The 18,599-nt window shown below is 40.2% G+C and overlaps 1 protein-coding gene across 3 annotated transcripts in view; it reads right to left on the reverse strand.

Moving 5' to 3' along the window:
* Positions 1 to 18,599, reverse strand: part of LOC132825463 (myosin phosphatase Rho-interacting protein-like) — a 199,671-nt gene that overhangs the window by 63,748 nt on the left and 117,324 nt on the right. The window contains exons 6-9 of one of the 3 annotated variants that reach the window (XM_060840766.1): positions 16,512 to 16,716; positions 14,196 to 14,331; positions 13,827 to 14,090; positions 152 to 293 (exon numbers count right to left, since the gene is read on the reverse strand). In XM_060840766.1, the coding sequence (XP_060696749.1) occupies positions 152 to 293; positions 13,827 to 14,090; positions 14,196 to 14,331; positions 16,512 to 16,716 (747 nt within the window). Of the gene's footprint in view, positions 1 to 151; positions 294 to 13,826; positions 14,091 to 14,195; positions 14,335 to 16,511; positions 16,717 to 18,599 lie in introns of all 3 variants that reach the window. The other 2 variants (XM_060840765.1, XM_060840767.1) reach the window with 2 other exon arrangements.

Raw genomic sequence — 18,599 nt, forward strand, 5'->3', positions numbered from 1 at the left:
TTTAGTTAATTGGCACCAATGCAAAGCATCTAATAGAGGTTTTTAGAATTATAAAAGATTTAAAATGTCATCTTGTGAACAATTGTTTCTCACATTTGACAAATGGTTAATGGAAAGGATTAGACTATGAACTGTCACCAGATAAGCTTACTCTTTGCCTTGGGTAGGATCTCTTCTCGCTTCGACCTCGGCATCTTGTGTTGTGAAAATCAGACTCAGAAGAGGGATTGGATGCCATCTGCTGGGCTCGCTTCATCTCCAGGGTCTCAAACTGTTCAATAACCTGTGACCTCCTACAAAGAAACACGGGAAGTCTAATCACATGAAAAATCCATAATAAGCAGTCAGGTGCCATCATACCTTAAGTGATGAAAGCAGTACAATTTCTAATGCATTCAACTTATCTACAGCTCCATAATAATATGTGCTATTTTAAATGTTCGGGAAGGGACAAATCAGGAAGATAACAATATTGAATAACTCCACCTTTGCTGCCACTATAAAAGGAAACCTATTTTCTTTTGAAGATCCAATGTAACTAGTGAAATCCAAAAGCCACGTATGATACTATTAGTTCTGTGCATACAGTTTAGTATTCCACTGAAGGTTAACTATTTATGTTAGTGTTTTTAATTATAAACATTTATTTTGGAGGATTGAATAAATAATTTTTAAAATGTGCATTTGTTTCATGTATCATCACACAGTGTTAGTGTATTTAATGTTAAAATAAATGAAATAAACAGTGCACCAAGAATAATGCACATTTTGTTGAAGGAATTGTATTCTGTTTCAATAGCTTCAGAGTATAGGACATAAAATTACTGCAGATTCTACACCCGGCATAAAAACAAGTGACTCATTATCAGCACAAGAACAGAGAGTTCATGATATACAAATTGTGTCCTTAACCTGGCTACCATGTAAGTTGCTGATGTATTTGGTAATATGAGGCTTTGTCATACGAATGCATGGATTCCTACTACCGATTCTTCATTATTAATCAATATAAAGGCACATGCAATGCCTTCAATAATAGTTCTGATTTCAAATAGCGATTATGTGAATATATAGCATTAAACAAAGTTGATTTCTGAGCTTGTTAAACACCACCATATTGCATAGTTAAGAGTACTACACTGTTAACTCAGCCAGCGTTAAAAGTTTGATTTATTCCGAGATTTACTGCTAATCTCTGCAGAACATTGATTCAATGCAGATCAATATTTCAACAACTATTTACACTTCTATACCATATCTAACATAGTCAAACAGCATAAGCTGTTTAATGAGAGCAAAATCAATGAAAATATCAAAAAAAAAGAGCTAAACAATGAAATCTGGGCAGCACAGCAGTTCAGTGGTGAGCACTGCTACCCCACAGCACCGGGAACCCGGGTTCGATTCTAGACTTGGGTGACTGTGTGGAGTTTGCACATTCTCCCCGTGTCTGTGTGGGTTTCCTCTGGGTGTTCTGGTTTCCTCCCATAGTCCAAAGATGTGCAGGTTAAGTGGATTGGCCAGGCTAAACATTTATCGTTGTGTTTACTGATGTGCAGGCTAGGTGGATTAGCTGTGGGAGATGAAAGGTTACAGGGTCGTGGTGGAGGTGTGGGTCTGGTGTTTGGAAGGTTGGTGTGGACTTAATTGGCTGAATGGCCTGCTTCCACACTGTAGGGATTCTATAATGATTTCTGGCACTTTTTGACAAGCTAAGATGTAGAAATCAAGAAAAAAGATCAAATGCTGGAACAGAAGTAGGTTTTAAGAAGCATTTTTTTAAAAAGTGAGAACTAGGCAGACAGGTTTAGGGAGGTGACTGCAGAGTTCAAGGACAAAACAATAATGGCACAGCAAATAAAGTCAGAGATGCACCAAGCACAGATTGTGAAAGCTTTCAAGATGGAAGGAAGGTCCACAGTTAGGGGAAGGTGAAACGACAGAAAAATTTGAAAAGCTGAATGAATACTTTAAAATGTAATGTCTTGAATGGAGAGCCAGTGAAGGTCTAAAGGAACAAGGTGATGGACGTATGAGATTTGAAGTGAGTTGAGATATGGGATAGCAGAACTTTCAATGTGTGCAGGTTTATATAATGCGTCACAAACAAGAATGAAAGGAGAACTGCATTATCAGCTCACCTATACTCTCATTGAATGGCAGCGTAAATTTGATGGGCTGAATGACCGACATCTCCCAAATTTTGCACTCCTGTTCTGTTACCATAACATTTATTCACTTCCTTTTAAAAAAGCTGGAGCGTGGATTTTCCTTTTCCCAGTAATGTTAAGTGTTAAGGCATTCAATTTCCCAAACCACTATCTAACAAAAAAGTTCTCCTAACTTGTTCCTTCATTCTTATGGTGCATTTCTAAGTCAAGTCACATCATTTTAAATGAGTAGTAACTTTAGCCCACTTTGCGTGCACTACCCAAGATTTGAAATGTGGCTCTGCATTTCCTATAGTTGCTTGTGCTAAATGGAAGTCATGCATTTTCATGTTAATTGACCATCACTGACAAAACAGAGTGTCTTGAATCAGCACACTGCTACTGCTCTTTAAGCAGTTGCCACACAACCTACACATAAGGTTAAAAATAAAGGAAGCAGTAGGAGGAGAACACAATACAGGCATTGAGCCTGCTCTGCTATTTAATCTGATCATGGTTGATCCTGGGTTTCAGCTCCACTTGCCTGCCTTCATTGATTCCCCAAGAGACACATACTATAAAAGAGTAATTATTCTGCATGTCAAAATGGTCACCAGCCCCTGCATGTGTGCAGCTGGCCACAACTGGATCACTTCAGGAAATCAGCTCAGAAAATATTGTTTTGAAGATGACTTCAAATATGAAAAGTTTGTGAAGTATTGGTGCTGGTGGTAAACTTGGGAGGTCACAGGGTCTGATCTTGTGCTGCATGTTGGGAATGATTTCTAGAACATCATGGGGCTGAATTTTGGGACATTCTGGGAGCAATGTATCAAAGGTATTTTAGGCAACTTACAGGATAGGTAAGGGTTATATACAAGTGAAAGAGGGGTCATTTCTTTCAAGTGTTGGGGCAATTAGCATATGTACAATTATGGTTTAAAAAAGGGACTAAGTACAATCATCCATTTTTGAGACTGGCTGTTACTTTGTCACTTGCAAAATGTTAGACCAAGCATCCCCTTTGCACATGCTCTTTGTGTCTTTGATCTATAATTTAAGATGTTAGCAGCCGATCTAAAAGGCAAGGACAGCATATACTGACTCATAAATGAGATCCTATGAAGATATTCTCTGTGCAGAACTACAAATAAAATTAAATGTAATATCTTTGGGAACTAGTTAAATGAATTAAGAAGAGAGGTGAGAAACTATTATCTGCCCAGCTGACACAAGCTAATACTATTGCCCTTAATTATTCATTACGAACAAAATGCAGAACAACTGAGAGCTGTAGGGCAGCCCACAAATGTAATACATATACTGAGTGGCTGGCAAGAACATCACAGTGGACTAGTCTTAACTGGTGATTTATGGCAATTTGAAAAACAAAGCAAAATCATTCATTGCAAAATGAAGTTTTGATTCCTTTGATAGGTAGCATGTCAGAATCAGTCCTCTAGAATCAGCAATCAAATGGAGGTGTCCCAGAGAGCAGACGATAATACTGGGCACACAGCTCAGAGCAGATTAGCAGTAACACCTGGAAGAGAGCACTGGACAATCAGAAGTGAACCAGAAAATATAAATAGTTAACAGACTATCTGAGATCATTCAAAATCCTCCATAAATTACTGATTTATGAGAAATGTTAAGGGACTGTGACCTAGCCCCATTAACTCCTTCCAATTAAGTTGAAACAGAATCTGAAAGAGTAATCAATTAAATGTGGAACATAGCCAGAGAGTAAATAAACTAAATCACCATCAACTCTATCCATGATGTTCTCAAAGATGTCACAAAAGTATAGACGCGATACTCTGACACCTCTTTCTTTCATCCAGGTGTGATATTTGCATTTTACACATGCTTGCTCTGTCTCACCACTACAGATTCCTTTCTATCATTCTCTGACTGAAGAAGTGTCTGCTTTTCCTCTTTCACTTCAGTTTCCTTCACCCATCTCTCTCACCGATCTACAGGCATCTTTTATACTTTACTCAGTTTTTCATTTGCCTCTTTTCACTTGTCTGTATGTGTTTCTATTCTGTCCCTTTCTGATAATGGGGCAAGAGGAACTAACAGCCCTGGGACACTGGGTCAGGACACTAGGATTCTGAAGGGACAAATGGAAGAAAAATTGGGAGTTAAACAAGGCAGAAAGATAAAGGCAGCAGCATCGCTGGCAACTCGATCTGCTGCATGGTGGAAAAGAATGCTGAAGGTGCTTTCATTCAATTTCTCTGCTCATTGGAAGAACAAGACTGCCACACCCATAGGCTCAGCCTGTTAAATCCTGAGTCAGTCATTGGTGCAACCTCCCAACTCAACTTCCAGCACATAGCCACAAGTGAATTAAATTAAGCAATTATGAATGAAAATCAACAGAGTTCGGCTATTTTAGATCATAAGCTCTGCTCCAATTTGCCTGTTCCCGCTTCCTTTTCTCACAAAATAATACGTTTTAGCATTTTGCTTCGGCTAACCGGCCTACAATTCCCATTTTCTTTCCTCGTCCTTTGTCACAGAGTTTGCTACCTTCCAATCCTTGGGAACTGTTCTGGAATCTAAGGAATTCTGGAAAGAAAGTCTTGCATTTATACAGCATGTTTTAGAACTGCCTGGTTTCAAAAATACCACTTCATTGGCTGGCTATAAGGCATCAAGTGTAGCTATAGTAGGAAACGACAAAGCCAAGTCACGAGCAGCAAGCTTTTACAAACATCAATATGATAATGACTAGATAATTTACCTTGAGTACTGAGGGATCAATATAATCATGACATTGGATACAATTACATCTTCTTATTCAAATTACTGTCATGGAATCATTTGTGTTCAAGGAAGGCAAGCAGAAACTTGTTTAATGTATCATCCGAAATTTGGCACTTCTGACAGAACCACACTCCTTCAGTATTACACTAAAGATCAAAAATATCCACAGCTGCCTCTTTTCAAACCCTAGGATGAATGACATAGTATCCAGATATTGCCCTTTACTCCAGTATTATGAAGTACCAACCAGACCATGCCTGCATCCCATGCAGAAGGCAACAAAAATGTAGAGAGTGAAATAAAAAAGGGGTTAACTGTATATGTCACGCTGTGCTTGCATAATGCTAGATAAATATTGCTGTGATTGAGACAAATATGCTGCACACACTTATGCATAAAACTTGAGAAACCCACAAGTGCACCACTACATATCAATAGAGACAGGCAGACATGGAGACAAACTCACTTATAGCAACACGTGTAATCCATTAGCTCCGTTCCTCTTTCCAATTGGATCATTATTGATCTTTCAACTTCATAATTCTGCCATTGCTCTATATCCCTCATTACCTTACTAACAATTGTTTCTCAAACTCAGGTTCCAAGTTTTAATTTGACCCATGCAACATTCACAGACTTGTGGAGGCTAGAGTTCACATTTCTACTACCCATTTTGTGAAAAAGTGCTTTCTGATTTCATTGATGGATGTCCTGACTCTAATTTTCAAATTGTGTCCTTATTTTCCACTAACAATCAGAGATACCTACCAGAGAGACCAAAGAGTGCAGGGACATAGTCCCTTGAAAGTGGCGTCTCAGGTAGACAGGATGGTGAAAAAGGCATTTGGCATGCTTGCCTTCATTGGTCAGAGCACTGAATATAGGAATTGGAATGTCACATACAGCAAGGTCATTTACTAGTGGAGTACTGCATACAATTCTGGTGGCCCTGCCAAGGATGTTATTAAACTGGAAAGGGTATATAAAGGATTTACAAAGATGTAACTGAGACTGGAGGGTTTGAGTTATAAGGAGAGGCTGGATAGGTTAGGACTTTTCTCCCTGGAGTGTAGGAGGCTGTGGCATGATCTTATAGTGATTTATAAAATCATTAGGGGCATGGATAGGGTGAATAGCCAAGTTTTTTCCCCAGGGTAGGGGAGTCCAAAACTAGAGAGCATAGGTTTAAGGTGAGAGGGGAAAGATTTAAAAGGGACCCGAGGAGCAACGTTTTCACACGTTCATTAATGAAACGAGCTGCCAGAGGAAGTGGTAGAGGTGAATACAATTACAATACTTAAAAGACATTTGGACAGATTTATGGATAGAAAAGGTTTAGAGACCTTTGGGCCAAACACAGACAAAGGGAATAGTTTAGTTTAGGAATGGATGAGTCGGGGAAAAGAGTCTGTTTCCATGTTGTATGACTCAATGGCAAATGTAAGCCGGTAATTTGATTAAAATGGAAGTCAGGTTCAGCATTCAACAAATGTTTAAAAACACAATATTGCTAGAAACAGCATAAGACTAATCTCATGCCGTATGTATAGATTACAACCAGCACTGTCACCCATTTCACTATATTAAAGGTTTACAGTATGTACCTGCGAGCAGTCATCTTTTTTCTTTTTAAGGATTTGTCCTGTTACAGATTCTCATATCACTTATGGACAATAATAGCCTATTTCCTCCACTACTTACATAACCATGACTGCCATATGTACCCTTTACTGGAAGCACGGTAGCAACTCACCAAGACTTCCTTGACCTCACTTCCCAAGCCTGTGATCTCCACCAGCCAGCAGGATAACGGCAACTGGTGCATGCAAACACCATTACACCTCATTCAGACATGGGGGGGCAAAGCCCCGTCCCTTCATTTTCGCTGGGCCAAAATCCTGGATCTGCAATCCTGGCAGCATTGTGAGAATACTTTTACAACACAGACTGAACAACGCAAAAAGTAGGTCCATCACCACTTCCTCAAAGGTAACCAGCCATGGGCAATAAATGTTAACCTTTCCAATGACTTCTAAATCTCAATAATGAACAATTAAATAAGCTTTATTGAAGTTCAGCTAATGACATAAACAATAAAGGGGTCTGTAAGGTAAACACAGCTGTACTAATGCCCAAACACCACAGAGGGTAACAAATCACTCAGCAATTCAGACACAACAATGGACTGAATTTTCCCCTTTGTGTTTGGTAGTGTCATTTTCGAGGAGATCCATGCTGGATGTTCTACTGTGGCTCATAGAGTCACAGAGTCATACAGCACAGAAACAGATGCTTTGGTCCAAGCAGTCATGCCAAATATAGTTCCAAACTAAACTAGTCCCACCTTCCTGCTTCTGGCTCACATCCCTCCAAACCTTTTCTATTCATGTATCTATCCAAATGTCTTTTAAATGTTGTAATTACATCACTATCTCAGCAGGCTCATCCCCTACGCAAACCGTGTAAATATTTTGCCTCACGTCTTTTTTAAATCTTTCTCCTCTTCCCTTAAAAATGTGCCCCTCGTCTTGAATTCCCCCATCCAAGGGAAAAGACAACTACCATTAAGTCTAACTTTACCTCTCATTATTTTATAAACTTCTATCAGATCGCCTCTCAACCTCCTACGCTCCAGTGAAAAAAAGTCCAGCCCCAAGCAACCGACTGCTCTGCAGTTCATTAATGATGGAACCAGCCTCCACAGTGCCTGACTCAGTATTTGTATCACAGGGACAGATGACATGCTCAAGGGTGCCAGCACATTGCAGCATTCATATCACTGGAACTGTATTGAAATACAGCTCCACAACACTTTAGACACCACAAAGCACAAACTAGCCTTCATACTCCGCTTGCAAATGAGCAAATAGCCCAGAAGGGGAGGCTGGCATCTTGATTCTCCAATTGGGTCCAGGGTGTCCTGATGGACAAGGTGGTCAACAGAAGGAGCGTGTTCTTCCCTCCAGACTAACAAAGGAGACCATGCCACCATTGTAGCCTGCCCGGATACAGATATCCAGGATGGAAAGAAAGGCCTAGTAATGCTGTACAAAGATAAATGATCTTCTGTGCACCACAAGGATAAGTGGCGTTATTTTGTTTCTGCTACCTCAGTCATAGGACTACTATCATTCATTCGAACTCTGCTACTGCAACACAACTCTCAATATTTCATGCATTATGGCCACTCAGCACCTTTCACCCACCTCATCCTCCTGAACCCTTCCTGCCCACTGCACTTCCTGGGGTCATTGCATCAACTCTCCTGATCCAGTATCATCACTAATTCCTCTCCCACCCACTTCCATTTACTCAATCCCACCTTATTGTCACTACAGAAAAATAACATCACACAACTGCGCCGACGGCAAAGACTGGCAGACAAGGTGGTGGATGTTAGTTTCTTCATCACATCGGAGGAAAAGATGCCGCAGGTGACCAGTGATGGTGGCAACCACTCAACTGGGGAAACCAAAACTTCCTTATCCAACCAGCTGAGTAAGCTTCATTGTGTCGTGCCATTAATGCCAGTGCTAACTCATTTTTAATGTAAACAAACTATTAATGCCTTTCTCGCAATGAATCTTCTCTCTTCTCTTACACAGGTAATAGTGGGATCCAGTAACCTCAAACAACAAGGCCAGTGCCGGAAACACTGAGCTCTACTTCCAACTCTGAGGAGGAAGCTGCTCAAATCTTGGACAAGGCTTTGACCCACACCCTCTACTAGCTCAGAGACATGTCTTTCTAGATGAGATCCTGGAGCACAACCTGGTGAGTACATCACTCGAGACATCCCTGTAGCCAGTTGAGGAAGAACTGCCCAAGGGTTGTTGGTACGCAGAGGACTGCTGAGAGCTGGTACCTGCTCAGTCCCAGGAGACAACAATGGCAGGGTCTTGCTCATTACCGACATCGCCAAGACACACAGACAGGCTCAGCAAGTTTGTCAGAGAGAGCTGAGAAACTTGATCAAAGGTTGAAGGAGTCCATTAATGTTAGCGGTGACATGCTGGTTCCAGCAGGCATATATCTGTCTTCGTGGACAGGCTGGCTAACATCATGGAGAACCAGGTCCAGTTGGATATATGTGTTCTCCATTGTTCTAGCCAGTGGCTTCTCAGCATCAATCAGATGACAAAAGGAGGATGAAGAACTTCAGCCTCACCCCAGAGGCCAGTAGCTGCTATCAGGAGGAGCCACACAGAGCTCCTCAGCAACATTCTCTCAGGACACTGCAGGAATGCCTGGCCATTCCATCACCACCACCACCACCTTCCTGTGATGGCAAAGACTGCAGAATCTTCGGATGATACGTGAGGGAAGAATTCCTGATCTCCATTACTCATTGTAAAGAAATGCTTCGCAAAATCATCTTTAATGGTCAAGTTTCAGAGATCCTTCTACAAAATGAACATACACATTAGGAACGAGAAGAAGCCAAAGCCCTCCAAGCCTTCTCTGCCATTCAATAAGATCAGGCCTGATTTGATTGCTCCACATTTCTGCTTACCTCAGATAACCTTTCACCCCTGCATTTATCAGGAATCTATCTGCCTCCGCCTTAAAAATATTCAAAATGAAGACAGGGCAACATTTCCCTGTCATTTTCTCTTTCCATTCCACTACCATCTAAAGACCCCACATTAGAGGGGTCAGGTGGAAACCACTTGTCAGTATTTAATGCAGTATGATTCGCAGTGTTCGCAGAAGGAAGGCCCTGTACTGTCACATTGAATAAGTTTTAAAAACGGCAACATTTAAAAGAAATTTTTCCCAGGAGCATTAGAGGCTGAAGGATGACATATAGAGGTTTATAAAATCATGAGGGACATGGGTAGGGTGAATAGCTAAGGTCTTTTTCCTAGGGAGGGGAGTCCAAAACTAGATGGCATAGGTTTAAGTTGAGAGGGCAAAGATTTAAAAAGAGCCTGAGGGGTAACTTTTCTCACAGAGAGGTTGGTGCATGTATGGAACAAGCTGCCAGGAGAAGGGGTAGAGGCTGGTACAATTACAACATTTAAAAGCCATCGGGAAGGCTACTTGAATAGGAAGGATTTAGAGGGATATGGGACAAGGTCAGATTGGGATATGATTAGATTCCCTACAATATGGAAACAAGCCTTTCATGCCAAGAAGTCCATACCACCCCTCTGAAGAGAACTCACCCACACGCCTACCCTATATTTAGCACTGACTAATGCATCTAACATTATTGGCAATTTAGCATGGCCGATTCACCTGACCTGCACATCTTTTGAAACTCAGAGGAAACCCACACAGACACGGGGAGAATGTGCAAACTCCACACAGACAGTCGGTCGAGGCGGGAATTAAACCCAGGGTCCTGGCGCTGTGAGGCGACAGTGCTAGCCACTGAGCCACCGTGCCACCCTAAATGTCTGGTTGGCTTGGACGAGTTGGAATATTCATGCTGTATGACTCTGACTAAATCTGAACATGATAAGGAGTGATACTAACTCATTTATGAAGGCTTACTTCATAAATAAAGAGCAAGGGATCTTCAAGTGTATCCGATTAAACAAATATCTTAGCATAATGACTTTGAAAGGATTGCTCTACCTAACTGCCCTGATTATCCAGTTTTGTCAAAAACGTGAATGAGGAATCAGGGACATTTTTCTAATTTTGTTAAAGAGAAAATAAGTAAAAACAGTAAGGACAGATCATTTTCCTCCCAAAGAAAGCCAAAGAGGTATTTAAGAATGACCTTTAGTTAAGGCCAGTCACTCCAAAATCTGTTTCAGGGGAGTTTTGATTCAGACAGCACTAAACTCAAGGGGGCTTTCCAGGACAAGGTTAAAGATTGTTGATATCTACAGGAATTTTCTTTAATGACAATTTAAACAGTGTTTGAAAGTCAGATTGTACAAATATCAAATCATGTTATTGCACTGTAATTGCCCCCAAGGTAAAAAATCAGGCTAAACCTGCCAAGCAAGTAACACCCTCCATAAAACAACAGCAAACTCAGTATCACTGGCAGAATTCCAACTTGATTTTTTTTCATTGTACACACAGCCAAACATGCTGGCTGTCGCTGGTCACCTCCACTTGCACCAAGCTCTCAGGGATACTATTTGCATTTGCTTTAATCATGACACACGTTGACTAACCTATAAAGAAAACCAAAGTGCCACAACTGAGACCTCAGTGCGTACGGGCCAGGAATCCTTTTAATGTTTACTACGATTTCAGAAAGAAAGGTTAACCCTTTTTCCAGTGTCTCCAATCTCCAGTAAGATTATTCAATTGGATTTTTGTCTCCCGTGCAGGTGCAAACTGGATCACAAAATGCTTTGTAAAAAGAATTTCCTTCTGCTTTTCCAATCCCACATCACTTTCATGTGATCTTTACATGGATCTATAAGTCTCAGATGCAATGCACACAAATACCTCTTCCAAGGCTGAAGTCCCAATTGTGGGGGCTGCAGGAAACTTTTATTTCTTGCTGCACACAGTTTTCAAATACTGGCAAGTGTTCTGAAAGTCCTAAAATTGCACAACTCTTTAGAGAGTTTGTGACCACTGGTGGAAGGCTGCTGAGAACTATTCTGGAACATTCTTAAAAGGTAAGAGTAACATACTGTCAGTATTAGATGCTGCAGTTTAACATACACGAGATTTTTTTTGGTGCAGTGATTCATCGTAGGGATCTATTCTGTAAAGGTACATGTTAAAATAAAAGCCTTACCAGCCCTTACTGTCATGTTTTGTGCTGTGATTTAAACTAATTGCCATCTCTGGCTGCTTAAAAATTGAGAAAATATCTGATCCTGTTCCCCTGCATCGATTGACAGGCACTCTTTAAAGGGAAAATGGGACACCATTATGATCTGTCATTCTCAGGGAATGTAGCTGTAAGTTATTGTTATGGGAGCTGTAGCCAATATGAATGTGTGGATAGATTTCAAAGCCTATTAAAGGTTTCAAGCTCAGCAATTGGTCTAATGAGCAAAGAAAACTTGAAACTTTATCAGTCTCTAATACCAGAATACCCTTGCTGCGGTTTCTGGTCTGTTCACACATCTCATAGGGACAATTGTTTTTGCTCTGGAGTAATTTTTTTTGGTATCAAAGATAATGTGTTTGAATTCAAAATTTCATTAGATTGTCATTGGTTTAATTTTTAATCCAAATGATTTAGAAATAACAGCCCCAGAGGGATTCGTTGGAGTGCAAGAAAATGGAGGGGAGGTTCAGGTGGCCTTCAAACAATGTTGGGTGTTAGAGTTGCTGTTTCAGAAAAGTGAAGTAGGCTTTCTTGCCAACCCAACCCCACACCCCAATCTCACTGTGGCTAGCAAACACCCTGTGAACTAAATGTGTGTGCAAAAAGGCAATAATTTCAGACCAAGTTACACATGAGTCACATGTTCGTTTCAGATGGTGCAAAATGTGCAGGCCATGGCTTTCCCAAGCCTACAAGAATACAAGCCTTACAGTCAGTTTTAGACAACAGCGATTAGGCCTATTCTGTTTTCTTTTTTTCTCCAAGATACAAGTTTCACTTGAGCACAAAAATGAAGGTTGCAGAATTAACTGAGTGCTGCACTGTCAGGGGTTCCATCGTTAGGCTCAGACACTGAACCAAGGCCACGCCTGCCTAATCAGGCACATGTAAAAGGTCCTCTGGCACTACTTTGAAGTATAGTGGAGTTGTCCTGTCTGTGCTAGCTAATACGTTTCCCTCAAACAACAACAGACAATAAATTAGCTAGTCATTGATGATTGTGGTAGCTTGCTGTGCGTAAATTAGTTGTTCTTTTTCTTACAATTCCTCTGTGACTACACTTCAGAAGTAATTCATTAGCCTTAAAGCACTTTGAGGCATGGGGTGGTTGTGAAAAATGCTATATAAATGTACTTCTTTCTTTCAAGTCAGTCTCCTCCAAGATGCTTGTTGGTCCACATTGGCAATGAACAGTTAATATCTCTTCTGGTTAAAACGAAAGCGCAGCAGTTAAAAAAAAAATCACGTGAGTAAGCCAATAACAGTCACATAGTAGTTCAATATGTCACACTTGCTTGCATTCCAATTTTAGATCAAAACATAAATCTGTTGATTAACTGAGCTAGGATCAGAGGACTGGCAGCAAATCAGAGGCCAGATACCCTGCCATCTACTGTGTGAAACATGCATGGCAGAATATAATAGATTATGGACATAGTTGGGTGAATAAATTGAAGCTTTCTAAATCTCTTCATGGTTTTAGCAAAATTCTCAAGTATCTTTGACAACTGCTGATGTAATACCAAAAATAAGAGTCCACCAGCAGTAAGTGAGCAGCAGAGTGAAATGCTTTCCTTTACAGATCAGGGACTCAGCACCAACAACACTCCTGGAATATCAGTTCCTTGAGTGTCATGAACAGGCTGTGACTGAACTCAGCAAACTTAAAAATGGGGAATGAACATGGCAGTTATAGCAGACAACACAGTACAATGTAGAGACAGCACTCAATGTGGTCAGTACTGAAACAAACTGGAAATAAGTTGTGACCTACCATCTCAACACAGAATTATGATTGGAAAAGAAGATCTGAATAAAAGAGAGATTACAGAAATTGTAGGAAGCAGTCATCTAAAACACATGCAAGATTCGAAAAGCATCAGGAAGTAGGAACACCATGTTTGAACATCATTTATTATTTCCCCTTCTAATTCTCATATTTTCTTGATAAAGTAAATTTGTAATTTAATGCAGTTATATTCCAGTAGCCAAATATTTTGAGATTCAGTTTGTGCTTGAAATTAGAAGAAAAGTGGTTTAATGCCAGGCTTTGGTCAGAAACTGTTGCATTACTGGGATAGGTATGTAATAAGAGATAGTCTGATCTTAAAAGCCACAATCGGTTTCCTCCACCTTCAGTGTCTTACCTTCGTTCTGAGCCAAACAAACGTGTCAACTCCGCTCTGCCAGGACTGCAGGTACGAAACCGCTGCTCCTGGTCCTTACTTGCTTGGAAGGCCTGTTTGTCGCTGATCCTCTTGGCTTTTGGGACATCTGCCATTTTGGCATAGTCCAGATTTATTCGTGTAGCTGGAGAATGGCTTGACCCTTCCCCAACCCTGCTGCTTGAACTTTCAATGCTCGACAGCGTGGTACCACTGGTCTCTGAATCGAAGGAGCTCTGGGAAGGGCTAACACAAGAACTGCTGCAGTAAAGGTTACCTGTAGAAGGGAAAGGATTGCTATACAAGCTAGAGTGGCATGATATTATCATGCGACTCTCAGAGGAACATTACCTGCTGGTGATGATGCTTCTTGGAGGGGTGATGAGATGTTTTGTTTCGGACTTCAGCTTCTCCAGAGAAAAGTAGCCACTCTCCACACGCTTTTTCTGCTGACTGTCCATCTCATTAATATCAATCACACTCTGGGCTGCTGTTCAGATAAGACAGAACTTGTTTAGAATCAGACAATCATTCACAAGGATTTGCAACAGAACCACCCTCCCACCCCAACCTTCCAAGCAATGTGGACATTGAAAATATGCTTCAACTCTACCATCATTGAAAGAAAAGGCACCTTCCAGCACCCCAGGTCTAATCAGGCAAGTGTATTACTCTATCAATTGTACTTGCACACTACATTGTTCACATATTGGCAGAAGCTGCAAAAATAACCCAATGTTCCTGTACAATGAGTCGACTATAATCACACAATTATGGACAATGGGGATGTGGACAAGAAAATGGGCAACAATGTTTGGGTAGTTTACTTAAACCTGAAAGTTGACCTGTGCTCTGTCAAAGCAAAGCTCAGAAATTTCAATGATGTCACTGTACTCAGTGACTAGACCAGTTCCAGCTGGATGAAAACAGAGGTGAGCTATTTTGTTAAAACACAATCAATTCTGAACAGAGACACCTGTCAAAAGCGATTCCATCCCCTGCCTGGGGACAATCCAGATTGTTTATCTACAGATCTGACTTAGTGAACTCAAGAGACTAGCAATCAACTAGTTCCATATTTTACTTTTCGTATCATTAATGATTAATCATCTCACAAATCATTCCAATCATCTGTTTCACTGCACTTTGAAATCACTCCTCAGTAGTTTAACTTTCTCAAACATTTTTTAAAATATTACCAGAAGGATGTCTGGCAAGTTCACATGTTTAAAATGTCCAATCTGTTTAAGTGCAGCTGTGTATTTTAAGCAAGTGCTCACTATATCTACAAACTGTACAGTTCTGGAGTGTTTAATTGCAGAAATACTCTAATGCATAGTTTGGGTCTTTTTTTTAAAACTATGTTCTCACACTATTCCTAGCTATTAGCTATGCAGCACAACATGAAAAATGGTTTAATTCTAAAATATGAGGCTTCAGAAATCTGACCAACGACCACATGGGTAAAGAGTATTTTTCTATAGCTTTGATTGTGGGCTGAAATGGGAAAAGAACTGTTTTATAAATCAAAGACTACTGAAGGATTACTGCAGTATTTAAAAGCAAGAAGCCTGACACTCATTGTAAGCACATTAACACAGCTGCTTGTTTGAGCAGTAGTTGAAGGGTAGTTTGTAGATGAGCTGGATCCAAGAGTGTATACAAATGGAGATTCAGCCAGTGACAAGGAGTTAATTGATCTGTGGATTCGTAACCAGTTCTCAGTGACAAAGCCCCTCTGCCTGCTAACTGTGTGATTGGTTCTCAGGTAGCTGAGCAGCGTGGGGCTGTGAACAAGATAGTGAGAAGCCTTCAGACATTCACCAGCTTAGGAGCTCTCTGTTCCTCACAATAAATATCATTTTGAGCCAAAAGCTTTCTCTTCAACAGTTGCTGAAAGCTATGGTTTAATTAATAAAACTTTACTACGTGTGGATCAGTCGCCTTGTGCCTCCAACCATCTAACCAGTGGAAATATCTAGAAAAGGTCAACTCAGTGTTCTGATCAGCACAAAACCACCTCAGTGGAGCCTGTGGACAAGGCCTACAGATCTGCTTTCCCGGCTTTTCCCTCCACGAAGGAGCCTTTATAGGGGGTTTATAGAATCCTTGTCCATTACAGAAACCTAGTCCAAGCTCTCTGTAAACCTAATGTAAAAGTCAGATAAACTGGAGAGTTCTGCATACTTATATAGACTCTTAGGGATAGGGTAGGTGATGGGTCTGGTAGGATGCTCTTTGGAGGGTTGGTGTGAAATTGATGGGTCAAATGGCCTGCTTTCAAACTGCACAGATTCTATTGTTTCTATTAAAATCTTTAACACTTGTGATGGTCCTGGGAATAGCGGGGCTTGAGTTTCACCTAGTGAGGTGTGACACAAAGAAAACTTTTGAGATCGAATCCCACCATGGCAGATGATGAAATTTGAATTCAATATAAATCTGGAATTAAGAGTCCTAACGATTATCAGGAAAACCCAGAAGGAAACTGCCATCCTTATCTGGTCTAGCCTACATATGACTCTAGACCCAAAGCAATGTGGTTGACTTTAAAATGCCCTCTGGGCATTTAGGGTAAGAAGTGCTTGTCTTACCAGCGGCACACACATCCCATGAATTAATACAAAACAAATTCTCATCCCATTTTTCCCATTAATATTGGTTAACCTTCTTTCAGTACTGCTGATGGTTCAGAAGACAGAACAATGGAAGACTGGTTTTCTGAAGGGCTTTTCATGATGGGACTGATGACATGGAGCTCTTTATTTTTCAGTTCTTCTTGTTCTTGCCAGAGTGTTGACCTAGTGCTTGGGACCTTCTCAGCAGCTGGCATGCTGCTACTGGTAACTGCAACTTTAGCAGGTCCCGGTTCCTGTCATAAGCAAAACAACATCCACCTGTTATTAAATTAAATTAAATTTAATCACATTAAATTAAAAAAATTAAATTACATTAAAATTTTAAAAAGTTATGCTAAGCATATAAAATAATAATGGATACCAAAGAATGACTTGACAAACGGAGTCTAAACAATCCCAACAATTACAAGAGCAAGACTTTGGCAGGTGAACCTATATGAAACTGCTGGCTGGTTGTCCAAAAATTCGTAAACAATATCTACTCAGATTCTATAACCGGCTTCACAAAATCTGAGGCAGTGTAATTCAGAATGACCTAGTCACGGCTCTATCACAATGCATCTAATTAACCGGTTCCTCAACAAAGGAGGTTGAGAGACAAATAAAGCAGAATCAAGGTTTGTGTTAACACCAACAGCACTGTGGTCTCAGAATGGAACCATTCTCTTGGCAAATTACATCAGTCATTAACTCACATCACTGAGACACTGCCGTCTCCTGCACCTCCGACACACCACATTGGCTATAGTCTAAGTTAATTAAATCATCTTTGGACTTCAGCAAAATTTAAACATTTGTGGATAATTCCAAACTTGTGAAGTGTGGTAAACAGTGAAAATAATGCCATTCAACTGCAACACAACATAAGGTAACAAAATGAAAAGACAAATAGATTAAATTTAATACAGAGAAACCTGAAAAGATAAATATTAGTAGACAGGATAACAAGAGGTGCTATGGACTTAGATCAGCACAGTTCTAAAGATTGTGTAGAGACACAGGACTTCACATGTTCATATCTATGAAGGTGGCCGAGAAAATAATTAGAAAAGCAATTGGGATCTTGGGCTCAAAAGAGATACTAAGTATAAAAATAGGAAAGGTGTGCTGAAAATTTACAGAAATCATAAGAGTACTTCTCTAGCTCTGGCCACCAGATTTTAAAAGAACATCATAATATCAGAGTAAGCCATTCAGCCCATCAAGACTGCTCCAACATTTTGCAATTCATTCACATTATGGCTGACCTCATTATGGCCCCAACTCCACTTTCTTATCCTGCACAAAATAGCTGATACTTCCATTGGAGATCAAAAATCAACTCTGCCTTAAATATACCCAACCACTGCAGATCTCTTTGGAAGAAAATTCAAAAGCCTAATGATTTGAAAGAGAAGAAATTTCTCCTCATTTGCATCTTAAATTGAACCCCCCCTTATTTTCCAGATTCCCCCACAAGGGAAAATATGCTTTCACAATGTACCTCAGAATCTTCTCTCTTAATAAGATCACCCCTAAGTTCCAATAAATATAGCTCCAACTGCTCAACCTGTCTTCATAACATAATCTTCTGTCCCAGAAACCAGCTTAATGAACTTTTCCTGACTTGTTTACAATGCAAGGATATCTCTCCTTATGTAAGGAGAGACCAAAGCTGTACACAGTGCTCTAAATTCTGTGTGACTAAAGCCTGTACAAGTATAGTAAGATTTTCCTACTTTAACATTTATCATGGTTTGCACTAAAGGCAACATTCCATTTGCTTCCTAATTACTTCCTGCACCAGATGCTCGCTTTTGTACCATAGCTTTCTGTAGTCTCTGTTCATTGAAATAACACTCTGCTTATCTGTTCTTGCTGCTATAATGAACATGTTTTCCTGCTTTATGCCCCAGTATCAAAGTTTTTAAACAAAGTTTAACCTATGTTTGCAGACTTTTTGGTTCCTCATCATAAATGTGGATACCCTTCCTATCTATCTTCACAGCATCAGCAAATTTGGCTATAATGTAGTAGATCACCATCGAATTTATTAATGTAGATCATAAACCTTGAGACCCCAGCACTGATCCTTATGGAATTCCATTATTACAGTTGGACAATCCTCTCTCCATTT

This window comes from Hemiscyllium ocellatum, chromosome 20 (assembly GCF_020745735.1).
Source record: "Hemiscyllium ocellatum isolate sHemOce1 chromosome 20, sHemOce1.pat.X.cur, whole genome shotgun sequence".
Classification (NCBI taxonomy): domain Eukaryota; kingdom Metazoa; phylum Chordata; class Chondrichthyes; order Orectolobiformes; family Hemiscylliidae; genus Hemiscyllium; species Hemiscyllium ocellatum.